This window comes from Oryctolagus cuniculus, chromosome 1 (assembly GCF_051225735.1).
Source record: "Oryctolagus cuniculus isolate XC-2025 breed Fujian yellow rabbit chromosome 1, ASM5122573v1, whole genome shotgun sequence".
Taxonomy (NCBI): Eukaryota; Metazoa; Chordata; class Mammalia; order Lagomorpha; family Leporidae; genus Oryctolagus; species Oryctolagus cuniculus.
The window spans coordinates 134,736,853-134,756,087 of record NC_142867.1 but is presented as its reverse complement, the minus strand read 5'-3'; the positions used below and the strand labels follow the sequence as shown (position 1 = coordinate 134,756,087).

Below are 19,235 nucleotides of genomic sequence, written 5' to 3'. Positions count from 1 at the left end.
CCCGCGCGGCGCCGGCGCAGGAGCGTGGGGGAGGGGCGGGGAGGAGGAGGAGGAAGCGGCGGCGGCGGCTGCGGATGTCGCTGCGAGCGAGCGGCGGCTGACTCCGGGGCGGCTGCCGAGCGCCCGAGTCGGGCCTGCCTGCGCCGGCCCCCCAGCGAGCGCGGCTCCCCGGCTGCCAGGGCGGCCCCGAGGCGGCGTTGCCCTGCCTTCCCCGCCGCCCGGGCCGGCCGGCTCTGGCGTCGCCTGGCTCGCCCTCGTTCGCCCGCTCCCTCCTGCTCGCCTGAGTCACCGCCGCCGCCGCCGCCGCCATGGCCGAGAGTGGTGAAAGCGGCGGCCCTGCGGGCTCGCAGGACGGCGCCGCCGCGGCCGAAGGTGCTGGCGCCGCCGCCGCCGCCGCCTCGGCGGAGCCCAAGATCATGAAAGTCACCGTGAAGACCCCGAAGGAGAAGGAGGAGTTCGCCGTGCCCGAGAACAGCTCGGTCCAGCAGGTGAGGCGGCCGGAGCGGCCGGTTTCGGGTGGGCCTCGGGAGGTGCCGCGGGCTGCCCTGCGGGTCTCAGGCCGCCGCGGGTGGCACCCAGGTTGGGGGCTCGGTCCGCCGAGGTCCGTGTCGGGGCCGCCCCTCCGCGCCGGGCCCGGAGCCGTCCTCGCGTCCCCCGGTGCCCAGCTGCCCGCCCGCCGCCGCCTCCCCTGCAGCTCCGCACAAAGGAAAGGGACCAGCGGCTGCCTGCGGGCGGGGCCGGGGGTCCGCGCCGGTGCGGGCTGCGGTTTTGTGCGGCGGATCTTGGAGGCGGTGCGGTTGGGGTCGTGTGCGTGTGTGTGCTTTGTTCCACCTGCCCGCGGGTTGGGGTGGGTATCGGGGTGAGCAGCGCGTGCATCGCATTCTGCGTTTTGACTGCCGAAACCTTTCCTGCCTTCCAGCCTGATTTAAAAAAAAAAAAAATCGACTATGACGTAGGAATTGCTTTCAGCCACGTCTTAGGCCTAAAGGAGAGAAGCGGACGACTTTCGTTCATTGATGACTTCCTGTTTCTTTATTGTATTGCATTTGTGGTCTTTGGGATGCCCCGTCGGGTAGGGTTTTGTTTGCGTTTTAGAGGGGCTGCAGCGACTGAGCGGGTACAGCAGTCGTGAGTGGGTGAGCGGAAACAAAGTGGAGTTAGTGGAGATGAGCAGATACTCAGTGGTACGGATTCCGCGGGTCACCCGGGAAGCCCGCTCGCACGAGCACCCGGTCCCGGCCTGGGTGTGAGCTGGCCCTGGGGACGGAGCGCGGTGGGGCCGTGCTTGGTGGAGCGGTGAGGAGTGTGGGACCTCCTGATCAACTCCATCACTCTGTTTTTGTCTCCCAGCATCCTTAACAGTTTTCCTTGACATGTTTATATACGTGTAGAACGGCTGGAAGACGAGCCACGAGGGTGACCCTCGCCTGAGATCAGTGTTTTCCTGCATTCGCTCAGCTGTCTCCTCTGTTGTAATAGACTGCGTCTTGGATGTATTTCCGAGTTGCTGATGTCGGTATGTGTAAACCTGAAAGGCATTGCCAAGCATTGTGTGCGTCATTAACTTGAGGCGCCCCCCCTTTTAGGTAAATTTGACATGAAATTCACCAGGGTTGCCATTCTGTTCTCAAATGCCTTCGTCTTTGTAGGTCAAGCTGGTAACAAGGTGTAGAGTATTCTCTTCCTGACTGACTAGAAAGTTTACTCTTGCCTGTCCCAGTCAGTTCAGTCACTGCCCCACCCCCCAACTTTTGTTTTGTTTCTTGTCACCATATGTCACGTTCGCGTGTTCCAGAACTTAAGTGGAACCATACAGTATGTAATGTACTCCTCTGGGTAAGGCTCCCTCCTCCCCGCATGATGTTTGTGAGATTCATTCTTGCCTGTATGAGTAGTTACTCCTTTTAGTTGTTGTGCAGTTTCCACTGTATGGATAAACCATAATTTCTTCGCCATCGAGGGTCGCCTGGGTTTCTGGTTGGTTACTGTGCAAATCTTTCAGGGATGTCTACTTTGATCACTCATGGTCAGTGTTTAGAAATGGAACGATAGTCATAGGGCAGTTGTTCAAGTGACAACATTAAAAAGAAACTATTAGTGCTCTTACAGTTCCAGCAGTGACATATGGGAGTTCCTGTTGGTCCACAGCCCTGCTGACAGTTGACATCAGAAGTCTTCACGTGCCCACTACTTTACTGTATGTGTGACCAGATTACATTCTTGAAGCCCTTTACTTTTCTTTCTGTGTTTCTTAATTCGGACCTTCACCATCCTAGCTGTTTTCAGCATTTTACTGCAAAAGATTGAGAATAGTTAATATTTTATAAATAGAAAAATTTATGTAGGTCAGCATCTGTAAGCATGATTTTTCTTTTTTGGGATGGTGCAATTAAAATTGTAAGGTCTGTGGAAGTTTTCATTTTTACCCCCTAAAACGAAAGTGAATGTTTTAAAAAGTAATAACTGTTCATTGTATTTTTTGGAAAAGTTCATTTGAGAGGCAGAGAGCAAGTGAGTGTGTGTGAGAGCGAGCACACAGTTAGTCTCTTATCCTCTGGTTCACTTCCCAAATGCTTGGCGGGGGCCCGCATTGGGTTGGGCTGAAGTCTGAATCCCGGAATGCAATCCAAGTTTCCCATGTGGGTGGCAGGAATTCAGTGACTTCAGCCAGCACTGAGCCTTCCAGGGTCTGCGTTTGCAGGAAGAGGGAGGCAGACGTGGAACAAGGCACTCTTATGTCAATGCAGGTGTCTCAATTCCTAGGTTAAATGCCTGCACTCCCGAAGTGAATTTTTCACGGATAAATTGAAGCTTTTCTGATGTAACTTTTTCTGATGGTAGTTAATCATTAAACTTTTGGTCATTGTTTTCCTTTGAAGCAGAAAACATACTAAAAATTGAAACTCATTATTGCACCCAGAACCTGAAGATAAATTAAACTATCTGTGGTTTTGTTGGAAGAAACACACATGGGAAAATGTGCCACACCAAGGAAAAAAAGTTGTTTTTAGATGGCCTGTTTGTAAAATTCTACTTGAAGCACACACACAAAAAAAGATCTATTATTTTGTAATTTTAAGTTTTCCTTAAAGGCTTCAATAGATTTGAAATATACCCTTTTATTTTAAAAATACTTAATGATATTAAGATTTCAATAAAAATGTTGAATGAGCAATTGGGAGCTGTTTGATCCTGAAAATTCTTACCTAATTGTGGAGGGGAAGAGTATATATGAAAAATCGCTGAAGAATATTATTGAAGCCAGCCTTATGCTTTCTATCAGGCAAATCTCATTTTCTGCCATTTAAAATCTCCTTTATGGTGCAGATTCCTTTACACATCATACTAAAATGGCATTTATATATAGAGTATGTCCTAATTGGTTGAAATTATGGGTAAATTGTAAGGTGGCACTTCATTTTCATATGGTTTCTGTTTGCGTAACCAACCAGGAGGTAGAAACAGGATATCTTAATTTTACATAGTGCCATATATGGTTGGTTTTTAGTGTTACTTTTTTGAAATTGATATTAAAACTAAAGCTAGTTTCAAAATTAAAGTGAAATTTATTTTTCATAGGTCATCTGAAATCAACTGAGTAATTGAGTTTAAATTTCTGTTTAAGGGTAGCTAGAATATAAAATGCACTTTGTTTGTTACTAGGTGGTGGTGGTAATAGAGATTTTTTTTATAATAGTAGTAAATAGACTTAAAAGAAACAGATAAGTATGTAGTGGTACAAAGTCCCTGCATATGAGATTATTGTCTGTTACTCAGCTTTCAGGATTTTTTGAGCATCAACAGGCAAGATAGCATCTAGAAGAAAGGAGAGGTGTGTGTGTGAGAGAGAGATTAAAATTTGTGCAGAGAGGGCCGATGCCATGGCTCACTAGGCTAATCCTCTGCCTGTGGCACCGGCACACCGGGTTCTAGTCCCGGTCAGTGCGCCGGATTCTGTCCTGATTGCTCCTCTTCCAGTCCAGCTCTCTGCTGTAGCCCGGGAGTGAAGTGGAGATGTTTGGGCCCTGCACCCGCATGGGAAACCAGGAGGTAGCACCTGGCTCCCGGCTTCGGATTGGCGCATCATGCCGTCCATAGCAGCCATTAGGGGAGTGAACCAACGGAAGGAAGACCTTTCTCTCTAACTCTGCCTGTCAAAAAAAGAAAAAAAAAGTTGTGCAGAGAATGGAGGGAGCTTCCATGTAATTTTCACCTAGCTTATACACTAGACCTCTAGATTACTCTGTAAAATTTTGATATGTTCAGACAGTGTATATTCTGGTTTTAGAAAATATCTTCGTCACTGGAAACTTTGTGGAAGACAATATACATAAATATTGTGTTGAATCAAATCATGCCTTTGATAAGAAAAATTGCAGTGCTTCAGGGTCATCATCATAAACATTGTTTACATTATACCTTGTAATGTAGCTCTGAATGACCACCAGGCCACTGAGCATTTAAAATGTGGTTGGACTGAATTGAGATGCAAGATGTTGAACAACATAACACGTATCTTAATAGTTTTTGATGTAGTACGTGTTGAAGTAATATTTTGTACAGTTGAATAAAATAGTTCAATTAACTTGACTTTTTTTTACTTTTGCATTGTAGCTGCTTAAAGTTTTAAGATTACTTGTGAATCAGTATTGTAATAAGTTTCTTAAGGAAAAAGTGTGTGAGATCAATGTTTTCTTACTTGGCTTTGTTCTTGTATAGGACTGTTGAAAAACTTGCGATTTAATAATTCTAACATTGCTTAGCTTTTTAAAAAAATTGTGTAATTCATGTACTATACAGTTCACCCTTTTAAAGTCTATATTGGATTTTTTTTTTATCATATTCACAAGGTTGTACAACTGTCGCCACTGTACTTTCCAGCAGTTGCCCCTTGTGCCATTTCTCCCTGTGTCCCCAAGCCCTAGACAAAAACTGATGGATTTTTTTGTCTACTGATTTGCCTATTTGGGATATTTACTTTAAATGGAATCAAACAGTCTTACAGCTTTCAGTAAGCATAATGTTTTCAGAGTTCATCCACGTTGTAGTTTGTATCAGTACTTCTAATTGCCAAACACCATTTCATCATATAGATAAGTGTCACATTTCACTTTTCTTGTACCACTTAATGGTCATTATGGTTTTTCCTACTTTTCAGCTATTAGTAATGATCCCTCTACGTGAACATATTAGCTTTGTGGGTATATGTTTTATCATTTTCTCATGGGTGTAGACTTAGGAGTGGAATCACTAGGTCACATTGTAGTTCTACATTTAACTTTGAGAAATTGCCAAAGTTATTTTCCAAAGTGGCTGTAAGTTCCTACCAGCAATGCATGATGATTCCAGTTAACCACATTCTCAGTAACACTTATTTTCTGTTCTTTCAGTAATAACTACTCTGGTGTCTGTGAAGTAGCATCTCATTGTAAGGAATTGTCATTAGTACTTGAACAGTAGTTCTCATTGTGGTTTGGGGATCCCTAATGCCTTTTAGGGAGGCCATGGGATGAAATTTTTCATAATTCTGTGTTTTTCTGTTGTGTTCTCATAAATGAGCAGTGCACGTTGCCAGAGGCTGTAATATGTGAGATACTGTAATGAACAGAGAATTAAACAGTCTTATATTATGAGATTAATGTGATTTGCATAAATTTTAAACAATACTTTTCTCATTATGAAAATATAGCTTTTTTTTTTTTTTGAAGAGACTTATTTGTGTATTTGAAGGCAGAATGACTGACAGAGGGAGAGACAAGACAGAAAGAGAGATGTTCTATCTACTGGTCTGCTCTCCAAATGGCCACAACAATCAGGTCTGGGCCAGGCTGAAACCAGGATCCAGGAACTCCATCTGGGTTTCCCATATGGCCCGGGAATATTAGCAGGGAGCTTGGTTGGAAACGCAACAAAAAGGAGGGCCCATCAAATAAGGAGGTACCTTTTTCTGGGGAGGAGAGAACTTAACACTTTGATTATGGCCCTGTCTAAATAATGTCAGAGTTTGTGGACTCAAGAGGCTTCCATAGCCTTGGCAGCTCATGACAAGAGCCTCGGATGATTACTGATGTCATAAATGAGTGTCAGTTGTTAAATCAACAACAGGAGTTACTGTGCACTTGCTCCCCGTGTAGGACCTCTGTCCTTAATGTGTTATACAATGAGAATTAACGGTAAAACTATTCTTCAAAACAGTACTTTATACTTTGTGTGTCTGTGTGGGTGCAAACTGTTAAAATTTTTACTTAGTATAGAGTTACTCTTCTGTGTGTAAAGATAATTAAAAATGAATCTTAATGAAGAATGGGATGGGAGAGGGAGTAGGAGGTGGGATGGTTTGGGGTGAGAGGGCGAGTATAGGGGGAAGAATTGCAATAATCCAAAAGTTGTACTTATGAAATTTGTATTTATTAAATAAAAGCTTTCTATAAAAACAACAACAAGGAACAATATGGTATGCTTTGGTGTAACCCATTGTGCTACAATGCTGGCCCTTTTCATAAAAATGTAATTTATGGTAACATAAACTGAATTTGTTATTTTTGTTTCAATTTGTTATTTGAAAAAGAAACACCACAGAGAGACAGAGGTAGAAATCTCCCACCTGCTGGTTCATTCCCCAGATGGCTTGCAATGGCCCGGGCTGGGCCAGGCCGAAGACAGGAGCTGGGAATTTAAGCCTGGTCTGCCGTTTGGATGGCAGGTGTCTAATTGCTTGATCCATCACCTGCTGCTTCACAGTATGCATTAGGAGGGAGATGGAATAGAGAGCTGAGCTGGGATTTGAACCTGGGCACTCTACCTCCCAGGAGGTGGCCTAACTGCTGCATCACCTCATCTTACCATTTTTAAATGAATTCATGTTTTTAAGGGTTATTCAGTGAGCAGACATTTAGCCTAGTGGTTCAGACACTCACATCCCACATTTTAGAGTGCCTGGGTTCAATTCACAGCTCCAACCTCTGCCCGCTTTCTGCCAGTGCCGACCCTGGAAGGTAGTAATGACGGTTCAAGTAGTTGGATTCCTGCCACCAGGGTGGAAGAGTTGGACCAACCTGGCTGTTGCAGGCATCTGGAGGAGTGAACCAGCCGATGAGAACTGTTTCTGTTTGTCTTGCTGCCCCTCAAATTTAAAACAGGTTAAAAAATAAAATTTTTGTTTTAATTTCTAGTACAATAAATATCAAAAGATAAAATTTATATAAACAAGGCCGGTGCCGCGGCTCAATAGGCTAATCCTCTGCCTGCGATGCTGGCACACTGGGTTCTAGTCCCGGTCGGGGCACCGGATTCTGTCCCGGTTGCCCCTCTTCCAGGCCAGCTCTCTGCTGTGGCCCGGGAGTGCAGTGGAGGATGGCCCAAGTGCTGGGCCCTGCACCCCATGGGAGACCAGGGGAAGCACCTGGCTCCTGCCTTCGGATCAGCACGGTGCGGCGGCTATTGGAGGGTGAACCAACGACAAAGGAAGACCTTTGTCTCTGTCTCTCTCTCTCTCACTGTCCACTCTGCCTGTCAAAAAAAAAAATTATATAAGCAAAACTCTCTTTGAGATTCTGAATTTGTAGAATGATGTCCTAAGACCAAAAATGCCCTTAGTGGAGTGTGTAATAGATTAACTAGGTGCTTAAAAGATTGCCTCTGGGCATTCTGTTCACATTCCTGGTCTAGGTCTTGACTCCAGCTTCCTGCTGGTATAGACCCTGATGACACAGCAGTGATAGTCAAGTAATTGGAATTCTCCCGCCTGGGTTAGAGACCTGGGTTGAGTTCCAGGCTCTTGGTCCCTTCCCCACCCAGCATTTGAGATATGTGGGGAATGAGCCAGTAGATGAGAGCATGCCCATGCATGCTTGCTTTCTCTCTCTGTCTCAAATTCAAGACAAAGATTGCCAACTGCCTCATGGTCAGTCTCTCCACTTTCTCTGACTCTGCTCATTCATTCCCAGAGTAATTTCTGAAAAGGCGTTAATCAGATCATGTCAGACTGCACCCCATAGAGCTTAGAGTATGAGTTGGCAGAGAGGCTTTGTGTGATGATTTCTGCCTACTTCTCCATTCCCTGCTGATGTCTTCTTTCCTTCCTGCTCAGTTGGTTCACTTTCCTTGACCCTTAATGCATTTTTTTCCCTGGTTCTGGACTTTTGTACAATTTGTTCTTGCCTGCTGGAATGCCTCCCACTCTTTGCCCATCCCTTCTCATCCTTTAAGTCTCAGCTCAAAGGTCAGTCCCTTAAGGAAGCACTCCTGATTGCACAGACTAGGTTGGGATCCCCTCCTTTATGCTTCATCCCAATTTAAAATGATGTTTATGTGATTAATATTTCTCCTTTGCTGGAGAAATTGTGTTACCAAGAGCCTAGCTTATAGGCTCTGGAAACACTTGTTTACAAATGAATCATTTGTTACAAGTGATTTCATTATGCATAACAATATGGTATGTATTCAATACCAATTATCAGTTGTTGGGCCTTTAGTGTCTGCCACATATGCATAGTCTCCTGCCTTTCAGTCCTCCGGAAATTTTGTCTTAAGCTGCTCTCTTGGCTCCCTCCCTCAGGATGTCTACTCTTGGATTTCTTTGCTTGGAATGTTATTCCTCTAGGACATTTTTTTAAAAAAATTTTATTTAAGTTATACAAATTTCATATATACTGATTTAAGAACATAGTGATACTTTTCACCCTACCCTCCCTCTTGTCCATGCTCCCACCCTTCCTCCTTTCTCTCCTGTTCCCTCTCTTAACTTTTAGAAAAATCTATTTTCAGTTTACTTTATACTAATAAGATTAACCCTACACTAAGAAAAGAGTTCAACAAATAGTATGAAAAGAAAAAAAACACTGTTCTTCAATAGTAGAGACAAGGGCTGTAAATAATCATTGAATCTCAAAACATCAGTTTCACCCCAATACATTACATTTTATGTACTCTATTAGTTACCTTGGATAAGGGAAAACATCGTATCTGTCTGGGACTGGCTTATTTCACTAAGTATAATGGTTTCCAGTTGCATCCATTTTGTTGCAAAAGATAGGATTTCATTTTCTTAACTGCTGAATAGTATTCCATAGTGTATATATACCATAATTTCTTTAACCAATCATCAGTTGATGGACATCTGGATTGATTCCATATTTTAGCTATTGTGAATTTGGCTGCAGTAAACAAGGGGGTACATATAACTTTTATCTGCTGATTTCATTTCTCTGGGGTAAATTCCAAAGAGTGGGGTTGCTGAGTGATGTGGTATATCTCCTTTCAGTGTTCTTAGATACCTCCATACTGTCTAATATGAGGGCTATACTAATTTACGTTCCTACCAACGGTGGATTAGGGTACCTTCCCCCCCACCCACATCCTCATCATAGTTTATTGTTTGTTGATGTCTGTATGAAAGCCATTTTACCTAGGATGATGGCTAGTGACCATGAGTATTTTCTTCATGTGTTTGTTGGCCATTTGAATTTCCTGTTTGAAAATTGCCAGTTCAGGGGCCAAGCGCCCTGGCTCACTTGGTTAATCCTCCGCCTGCGGTGCCAGCATCCCATGTGGGCGCCGGGTTCTAGTCCTGGTTGCTCCTCTTCCAGTCCAGCTCTCTGCTGTGGCCCGAGAGGGTAGTGGAGGATGGCCCAAGTGCTTGGGCGCCTGCACCTGTGTTGGAAACCAGGAGGAAGCACCTGGCTCCTGGCTTCGGATTGGTCGTAGCAGCCATTTGGGGAGTGAACCAACGGAAGGAAGACTTTCTGTCTCTCTCACTGTCTATAACTCTACCTGTCAAATAAATTTTTTAAAAAAGAAAGAAAATTGTCAGTTAATGTCCTTTGCTATCTGGTCTGGGCTTGTCTTTGTTGGGAAAGTCTTTATTACAGATTCAGTCTCCACCTTGGTTCTTCGTCTGTTTAGGTTTTCTGTGTCTTCTTGATTCAATTTTGGTGGATTGTATGAGTTCAGGAATCTAGCCTCTTCTAGCCTTCCTGATTTGTTGGCATATAGCTCTTTGTAGTAATCCCCGGTGATTCTTTTTATTTCTTTTATCTGTTGTTACATTTCCTTTTTCATCTCTGATTCTATTCATTTGAGTCTTCTCCCTCTGTTCTTTGATTAGTTGGGCCAATGTGTATCAATTTTGTTTATTTTTTCAAAAAGCCAGCTCTTCATTTCACTGATCTTTTGTATTTCTTGGTTTCAATTTTGTTTGTTCTCTAATTCTAATTATTTCTTTCCTCCTTCTAATTTTGGGTTTGGTGTTTTTCTAGATCCTTGATATGCATTGATAGCTTATATATTTGATGCCTTTCCAGTTTCTTTATGTAGGCAACAGTTGCTGTAAACTTAGGACAGCTTTTCTTAGCTGGGAATCCTCATCTGAACTACAGAACACAGAAAATAATTTGAATACTAATTACCCATTTTTCTCACAGATGATTTCTAATTGATGGTGGTTGTATAGGTGAGAGGTTGATTGTTTACATAGTGGTGTGCTGGTAAATGTTCAACTGGTTCTTCAGGAGAAGGCATTGACTAGTAGTGTTGGCTGATTTTCATTTTGTCAGTGTTCTCACTGTGGCAGATTCAAGCTATATTAAACTGCTCACAAAATTCCTGAAAACATAGGAGCTGTTGCTTACATTAGATTCCTTAGGACAGGGGTCTGCACACTATGGTGGGACCCATCCACCATGCCTAATTGTTTATGTATTGTCCGTGGCTGCTTTCAGAAGAGACCCTATCTTGCACTGCCAAAGGTATTTACCATGTAGCCCTTTACAGAAGTCAGCTGACCTGTTCGAGATCTTGTCACACTGCTCACCAAAACTCCTTTTTGGGACATTCCCCAGGACTTTTGTAGCATTAGAGTGCAATAGAAGTATAGTGTGAGCCACATACGTAGTTTTTCTAATAGCCACTTAAAATAATAGAACTGAAGATAGGTTTTTTTTTTTTTCCCCAAGATTTAGTTTATTTGAAAGAGTTATTACCCCATTTTCAAAATGAAGATAACAGGTTGAAGGTCTTTTGTGTGGAATTCTTTGGACCAGAAGTGTTTATGGTTTCATATTTTTGTGTGTGTGAATTTGAAATACTTGCACATAATTTACTGGTTGAGCATTTCTAATCTGGAAATCTGAGAAGGATCCAGAATCTAAAACACCTTATCTGTTTTCAAAAAATTTTGGGTTTTGGATTTTGGGTTTTTGGAAACAGTTTAACCTTTACTTTATTAAGTACTGGAGTGTAGATTCAAACCTAGTGACTAATTTTGAAATCCACACTTAACTGCACTACAAACTGTCTTGATTTGTCTCTGCCTGGCTTTTTGGTCTTATTTAAGTTTATTTCAGTGTTGGTTCAGCACCATGTGATTGGACTCACCACTCTGAAGTAAATCATTGGTAAAATTCTTATACCGTTTTATGCTTATAGAGACATGTTTCTCCCCGCCCCACACCTTCCGAAACTGTTAACAATCAGAAAGGTAGGGACTGCTTAGCTTTTATCTTATTCCCATTGTGCCTGGAAACTGAGTACATTTGTTGAGTAAATGAACAAATACTGTCTCGTTTCATTTTTTTATAAAAATACTTATTTTGAAAGAATTAGGGGGAGAGAGAGAGAGAGAGAGAGAGAGAGAGATAGAAGTTCCATCCATTGGCTCACTCCCAGATAGCAGGCCCAAGCCAGGAGTGTCATCTCTCACTTGGGTGGCAGAGGCCCAAACTCTGGACCATCTTCCTCTGCTTTCCCCAAGCCATTAATAGAGAGCTGGATTGGGAGCGGAGCAGCCAGGACACAAATGGGTGCTCATATGTGATGCCAGCATCGCAGGTGGCATCTTAACCTGCTGTGCTACAACTCTGGCCCTACGAATTCTGTTCTAAAGATTTTTTTTTTTTAAAAAAGATTGGTTTATTTGAAAGATTGGGGAAGGAGAGAGAGAGGGAGAGAGGGAGGGAGAGAGAGAGAAAAGGTAGAAATAGATAGCTTCCGTCCACTGGTTTACTCCCCACGTGCTGTGAAAAAGCCAGGAGCTTCTTCTGGGTCTCCCATGTGGGTGGTAGGGGCTCAGGTACTTGGGCCAACTTCTGCCTTCTCAGGCACATTAGCAGGGAGATGGATGGGAAGTGGAGCAGCTGGGACTTCGACTGGCACCCATATGGGATGCCATCATTGCAGGCTGATGTTTAACCCATGAAGCCACAATGCTGGCCCTCATTTTAAAGATTTATTTACAACATTTTGTACTTATTTGGGAATATTTTTACATTTTTTTCCCCAAAGATTTTATTTATTTATTTGAGAGGCAGTGTTAGAGAGAGAGAGATCTTCCATCCCGGTTTCATTCCCTAAATGGCTACAACGGCCAGAGCTGAGCTGATCCAAAGCCAGGAGCCAGCAGCTTCCTCTGGGTCTCCCATGTGAGTACAGGGACCCAAGGACTTGGGCCATTGTCTGCTGCTTTCCCACGCCCATTAACAGGGAGCTGGAATGGAAGAGGAGCACCTGGGACTTGAACTTGCACCCATATGGGAGGCTTAGCCCACTATGCCACAGTGCTGGCTCCGGGAATATTTAACATTGTGATTTACTTGAAAATCTGTAATGTTTATTCTTAGTCTAATTAAATGTCCAACTGCATTATTTCAGGTCTTCTTTGTGTCAGCAGTTTATTAAAAAAATGAGAAAGGGGCAGTGTTGTGGTGTAGCAGGTAAAGCTGCTGCCTGCAACCTAAGTATCCCATATGGGCAGTGGTTCATGTCCTGGCTGCTCCACTTCAATCTAGCTCCTTGCTAACAGCCTGAGAAAAGCAGCAGACGATAGCCCAAAAGTTTGGGTCCCTGCCACCCACATGGTAAACCTGGATGAAGCTTGTAGCTCCTGACTTTGTTGTGGCCATCTGGAGAGTAAACCAGAAGATCAAAGGTCTCTCCCCCTCCACCCCTTTCAAATAAATAAATCTTTAAAAAGAAATTTGGGGAGAAGAGGAAGTATGTTGTTAAAACAAGTGGTAAAAAACAAGAAAGTGGATATCAGGACACCTTGAGAGTCTGGAATAGCTATCACTGTACTGTTGAACAGTAGTTGATATTCACACCAGTAAGTCAGCATTATCAGAAAGTGCAGAAGGGAAAGCAGTTTGGTTTTCACGTAGGGCGCCTCAGTTAGCTGGAGAAACCACTATGTGAGACACCTTACTTTTGGATGATGCTGAGAAAATGAGGAGCTACTGAATGTTTTGTCCGTGCCTTTTTCTTTTCTTTCTTTCTTTTCTTTTTTCTTTTCTTTTCTTTTCTTTTTTTTTTTTTTTTAAGATTTGTTTGTTTATTTGAAAGGCAGAGTTAGAGGCAGAGGCAGAAGCAGAGTGATCTTCTATCCACTGGTTCATTCCCCAGTGGTAGCAATGGCCAGGGCTACACCAAGCCAAGCCAGGAGCTAGGAGCTTCATCTCGGTCTCCCACATGAATGCAGGGGCCCAAGGACTTGGAACATCATCTGTTTCCCCAGGTGCATTAGCAGGAATTGGATTGGAGCAGCAGAGAGACAGATGGGCACCCAATATGGGATGCTGACATGCACGTGGTGGCTTAACCCATTATGTCACAATGGTGGCCTCTATGTTGTTTTTTTCACATCATTGACTTGCTTATTCGAGATTCATCAGAATTTTGAGTCTTGTGGTTGTGAGTCTAGTAATTCTAGGTTTTCAGCTCTTCTGGCCTGTGGGTTATTATTGGAGTTTGTCATTACAAGACTAGAGTAGGAAAATACGGATTTTTTTTTTTAAGATTTATTTATTTATTTATTTGAAAGGCTGAGTTACAAAGTCAGAGGCAGGGGGGCCTTCCATCTGCTGGTTCACTCCCCAGATGGCCGCAATGGCCAGAGCTGCGCCAATCCAAAGCCAAGAGCCAGAAGTTTCTTTTGGGTCTCAGGTAGGTGCAGGGGCCCAAAGACTTGGGCCATTTTCTGCTTTCTCATGCCATACCAGAGAGCTGCGTCTGAAGTGGAGCAGTCTGGACTTGAACCAGCGCCCATATGGGATGCTGGCACTGCAGACCAGGGCTTCGTCCCACTGTGCCAAAGTGCTGGCCCCAAAATTTGGATTCTTAAAGACACATTCCATCATGTATTTTTCATTTTGACTTAATAGTGGCCACATGGGCTTAAGGACAGAACTAAATATAATTAGGTGGACTGTCAAATGGAGATTTACAAAACTTTCTTTTATGGCCGTTGTTATTCCTGAGAGAGAAATATTTTTTTCTAATTTGTTGTGTTTAGTAGGTTACCTCTGTCTAGAGCAGCTTTGAGATGTTGTAAGGTTGCTTATTTTTCCCATGTTATTATTACTAGATTCTGATTTTGTTCAATAAAATTTTGGTAGGTAGGGGCAGGTATTGTGTGTGGGTAAGCTGCTACTTGGATGAGTATCCCGTATAAGAGTGCTGGTTTGAGTCCTGGCTCCTCCACTTCTGATTCAGCTTCTTGCTGATGTGCTTGACGATGGCAGTGGGTAATGAACCAAGTGTTTGGGTCTCTGCCACCCATGTGGGTGAGTTGATGGAGTTCCTGGCCCCTGGCCTCAGCCTGGCCCAGTCCCAGATGCTGTGACCATTTGGGAAGTGAATCAGTGAATGGAAGATAGTCTTTTTCTGTCTCTGTATCTCCCTTTCCCTCTCTCTGTCATTTCATTTTTCAAAAAAAAAAAATTTTTTTTAAGTTTGATAGGTAAAACAAACAGGTAAGTCTAGTTCAGATACAATTGCTAGAAATTTTGAAGCCAACATAAACTGAAACTATTTCCCTTTACCTTTCATTTTTCTAGGAATCAGAATAGAAATCTAATAGATGTGAATTTAATAGAAATTTAAGGATGTAAAGTGTGTGCAGAATTTTTGGCTCTCCTACAAATGCTGTTTAGATAAAAACACTATTTACTTATATTTGAATTAGGTTTCCATGATGTAGTTTATTTGAAAATATGGATCAATATGTTGGCATAGTAAGATTTATTTATTTATTTTTAAAGATTTATTGTATTTATTTGAAAGGCAGAGTTAGAGGAAGAGACAGTGAGATCTTCCATCCGCTGGTCCACTCCCCAAATGGCTGCAGTGGCCAGAGGTGGGCCAGGCCAAATCCAGAAACCGGGAGCTTCTTCCAGGTCTCCCACATGGGAGCAGGGGCCCAAGTACTCGGACTGTCCTCCATTGCTTTCTCAGGCGCATTAGCAGGGAGCTGGATTCAAAGTGGAGCAGCCAGGACTCAAACCATTGTCTGTATGGGATGCCGGTGCTGCAGGTGATGCTTTTTCTGTGCCACAACTTTGCCCTCAGTAGTAAGATTATTTGCTTTTGTATCAAATGGAAGAATAGACATGTGAATTTATAAAATTGTTAATCTCTTGGTTTTTGATCTGTTCTAAGCTTTGGATCATTTCCTCAGAACAACAGATACTACTTCCTATTTCAAAGCGCTTTTAGTATCTAGGTTACTTGAAATTCGTTGTTTGAAATTTAACATTTTTGTAAGAAATTATAATCAGGAGGAGGTCCAAGATGGCGGAATAGGGAGGGAGCTCACTGATAGTCCAGGAAAAGATAGTTTAATAAAAGTGGAGATAGCGTGGTCTCAGGGAGGAGTTAGGGAAGAAATGGCAGAGGAATCTCTGCCAGAATTAGAGGGACACAGTGGATCTATGTGGAGGGCATGGGCACCCACGGCTAGGACCCCAGCTGGTATGCAGGGGTTGTTCAGCGTTCTCAGATCCATCAATGAGATACACCACATTAACAGACTGCAGAAGAAAAACCAGATATGTGATTATCTCAATAGATGCAGAGAAAGCATTTGATAAAATACAACACCCTTTCATGATGAAAACTCTAAGCAAATTGGGTATAGAAAGAACATTTCTCAATACAATGAAAGCAATTTATGAAAAACCCACGGCCAGCATCCTATTGAATGGAGAAAATTTGGAAGCATTTCCACTGAGATCTGGTGCTATTCAATATAGTACTGGAAGTTTTAGCCAGAGCCATTAAGCAAGAAAAAGAAATTAAAAGGATACAAATTCGGAAGGAAGAGGTCAAACTATCCGTCTTTGCAGATGATATGATTCTTTATTTAGGGGATCCAAAGAACTCTACTAAGAGACTCTTGGAACTCATAGAAGAGTTTGGCAAAGTAGCAGGATATAAAATCAATGCACAAAAATCAACAGCCTTTGTATACACAGACCATGGAGATCCCAGGGGAAAGAACGGGCCATCAAAGAAGGAGGTGCCTGTTTCTGGAGGGAGGAGAGAACTTCCACTTTGACTATGGCCTTGTCTAAATAAGATCAGAGTTGGCGAACTCAAGAGGCTTCCATATCCTTGGTAGCTCATGACAGGAGCCTTGGGTGATTACTGACGTCATAAATAAGAGCATCAGTTGTTAAGCCAACAACGGGAGTTGCTGTGCACCTACTCCCCATGTAGGATCTCTGTCCTTAATGTGTTTACTATGCGAATTAACAGTAAAACTACTACTCAAACAATACTCTGTACTTTGTGTGTTTGTGTGGGTGCAGTCTGTTGAAATCTTTACTTAGTATATACTAAGTTGATCTTCTGTATATAAAGATAATTGAAAATGAATCTTGATGAAAAATGGGATGGGAGAGGGAGTGGGAGATGGGATGGTTGCGGGTGGGAGGGAGGTTATGGGGGGAAAAGCTGCTATAATCCAAAAGTTGTACTTTGAAAATTCATGTTTATTTTATTTATTTATTTATTTATTTATTTATTTTTGACAGGTAGAGTTAGACAGTGAGAGAGACAGAGAGAGGTCTTCCCTCCGTTGGTTCACCCCCCAAATGGCCGCTATGGCCGGTGTGCTGCGGCTCTGCGAGCTGTGCTGATCCAAAGCCATGGGAGACCAGGAGGAGGCACCTGGCTCCTGGCTTTGGATTGGCGTGGCATGCTGGCCATAGCAGCCATTTGGGGGGTGAACCAACAGAAGGAAGACCTTCCTCTCTTTCTCTCTCTCACTGTGTAACTCTGCCTGTCCAAAAATAAATAAATAAATATAATCAGTAGATTATGCAGTTTCCTTGTAGTACGAGAAGTATAGTTGTGCTCCGTCATCACCATTTTTAACATGTTTTCTAACTGGGCATTAAGTGCCGTAAACTCAGACTTCAAGCCTAAAAGCCCTAGGTCAAAGAGCTCCATGAGTTTGGTGGATCATTGTGTCTGTGATACTGTCAACAGCTCTGTAATTCTGTGAGAGAGGGTGATTTCTCACAAGTCTGTATGACTTTGGTTTGATTCCTTGAGGTTTTTTTTCATAAGAATTGAAGGAGATAATGTGTGTGTGGTGCCAGGCACAGCATGATTACATAGTAAAATAATGTTTAATACAAATAATTTTGAACTCTGTGCTGTAGGATCTCACCCCTCTGCATGTAGGATACGGCAGAGCAGCCCTTAGTCTGTTGAGAAGGCCGATTGTCCTTCTGTTAGGAAGGTAGCCCTTGCGTGTTACAGAGGGCTCGACGGAGCTGTCTGCTGCTGCTCTGGACGCCTCTGAGGGTGTGCTTGTTCTGGACATCAGGCCTTGACTGCTAGATGGGATGCTCGTGGATGATCATGTCTTATTCTTGGACGATGTCTGTTGTCATTCCTATGCCTTGTGTTCAGTCTGATCTGCTCCCTAAACCTGGGCTCTCTTCATTCCAATTCCTCGCCAGTGATCTGCCCAATAGGAGGCATATATTAGCTTTGTGGATAATGAATCGTTGGGAAATGGAGTGCTCAGAAGCTGGCTAACAATGTTTTGAATTCTTACTGTTTGTTATGTTTAGGGTATTCACAATTAAGTTTTTTAAAAAAAATGTTACTGATTTTAGAGGAAAGGAGAGGGGAGGGGAAAGAAGGAAAAGGAGAGTTCTCTTCCCATCCTCTGGAAATTATCCAAAGGCCTGTGATGGCTAGGGCTGGGCTGGGACAAAGCTGGGACCTGGAAACTCAATCCAGGTCTCCTGAGTGGGTGGCATTGGCCCAAATACTGAGTCATCACCTGCTGCCTCCCTAGGTTCTGCCTCCCTGGTGCATGTAGAATACTGCACCAGCAACTAAAGAATAATATTCTTTTTACGTGTACTCGTAAAATTAAACTATATTCTGGGCCATAAAGCCAAGTCAGCATATTTCAGAAAATGAAAATGTTGCTAAACATGCAATTAAACAGTACCAAAAGGTAACTAGAAGCAGGTACTTTGACTGGTCTCATACAGTTAACTTTTAAAAGCATTTTACTGAAGTATAACACAGAAGAATGCATGCATACATCATAAATGATCACTCCAGATATTAATACATAGGTCAAAAAAGTAGACCATTATCAGCTTTCGAGAAATCACCTCATAATCTCTTACAAACCACCTCCCAAAGTAACCACTGTTCTTTCTTTTGGCACCTTGGATTTTACTGCTCCGGTACCCTACTCCCCTCCTCCTTTTTAAGCTTTCTGTAATGAAATTACATAGTTTATCTTCATTTGTGATTGGTGTGTTTTGCTCTGCATTGAGGTATCCATGATGTCATATGGCTATAATGGAATTGATATGTATAATAATAATAATTAAATGAATACACAGTTATTCTACAGTTGAGGGGTATTTTTTTTTCCAGGTTTTGGCTGATAATGAATTATACTGGTTTGCGCTTCCTTGAATGTGGTTTTGGTGTACCTTTGGGCATGTTTTAGAAAAATAGTGGAATTTGTTGGTCATAGGGTAAGTATAGGGTCTACTGTGAAATGCTTTTCTAAAAGGAATTAATTCATACTGACACCTGCAATGCATGTGGGTTCTGTTTGCTCCAGTCCTCTGCAGCATTCTGTAAATCTTGTGTATGTCACTGGTTTTAATTTTATGGTACCTGATTATCAATGAGGATGTGTACATCAATTGAGGATGTGTTTATTAACTTTTGTTAGTGAATTACCTGTTTCAGACTTTTTTTTTTTTTAATATTTATTTATTTGAAAAGGCAGAGTGACAGAGAGATCTTCTGCTGGTTTCCTCCCCAAATGGTCACAACAGCCAAAGCTGGGTCAGACCAAAGCCAGGAGCTGGGAACTCCATCTGGGTCTCTCTCGTGGGTGGGAGGAGCCCAAGCTCTTGAACCATCTTCTTCACAAAGTGTTCAGGGGCCTGCACCCTTGTGGAAGACCTAGAAGAAGC

The 19,235-nt window shown here is 42.9% G+C and overlaps 1 protein-coding gene across 2 annotated transcripts in view; it reads left to right on the top strand.

The window, feature by feature from the left end:
* Positions 1–42: 42 nt before the first annotated feature.
* UBQLN1 (ubiquilin 1) overlaps positions 43–19,235 on the top strand; it is a 62,565-nt gene continuing 43,372 nt past the window's right edge. For both annotated transcript variants that reach the window (XM_070048916.2, XM_070048911.2), the window contains exon 1: positions 43–488. In XM_070048916.2, coding sequence (XP_069905017.1) covers positions 309–488 — 180 coding nt within the window. In that variant the 5' untranslated portion in view covers positions 43–308. The remainder of the gene's footprint in view (positions 489–19,235) is intronic.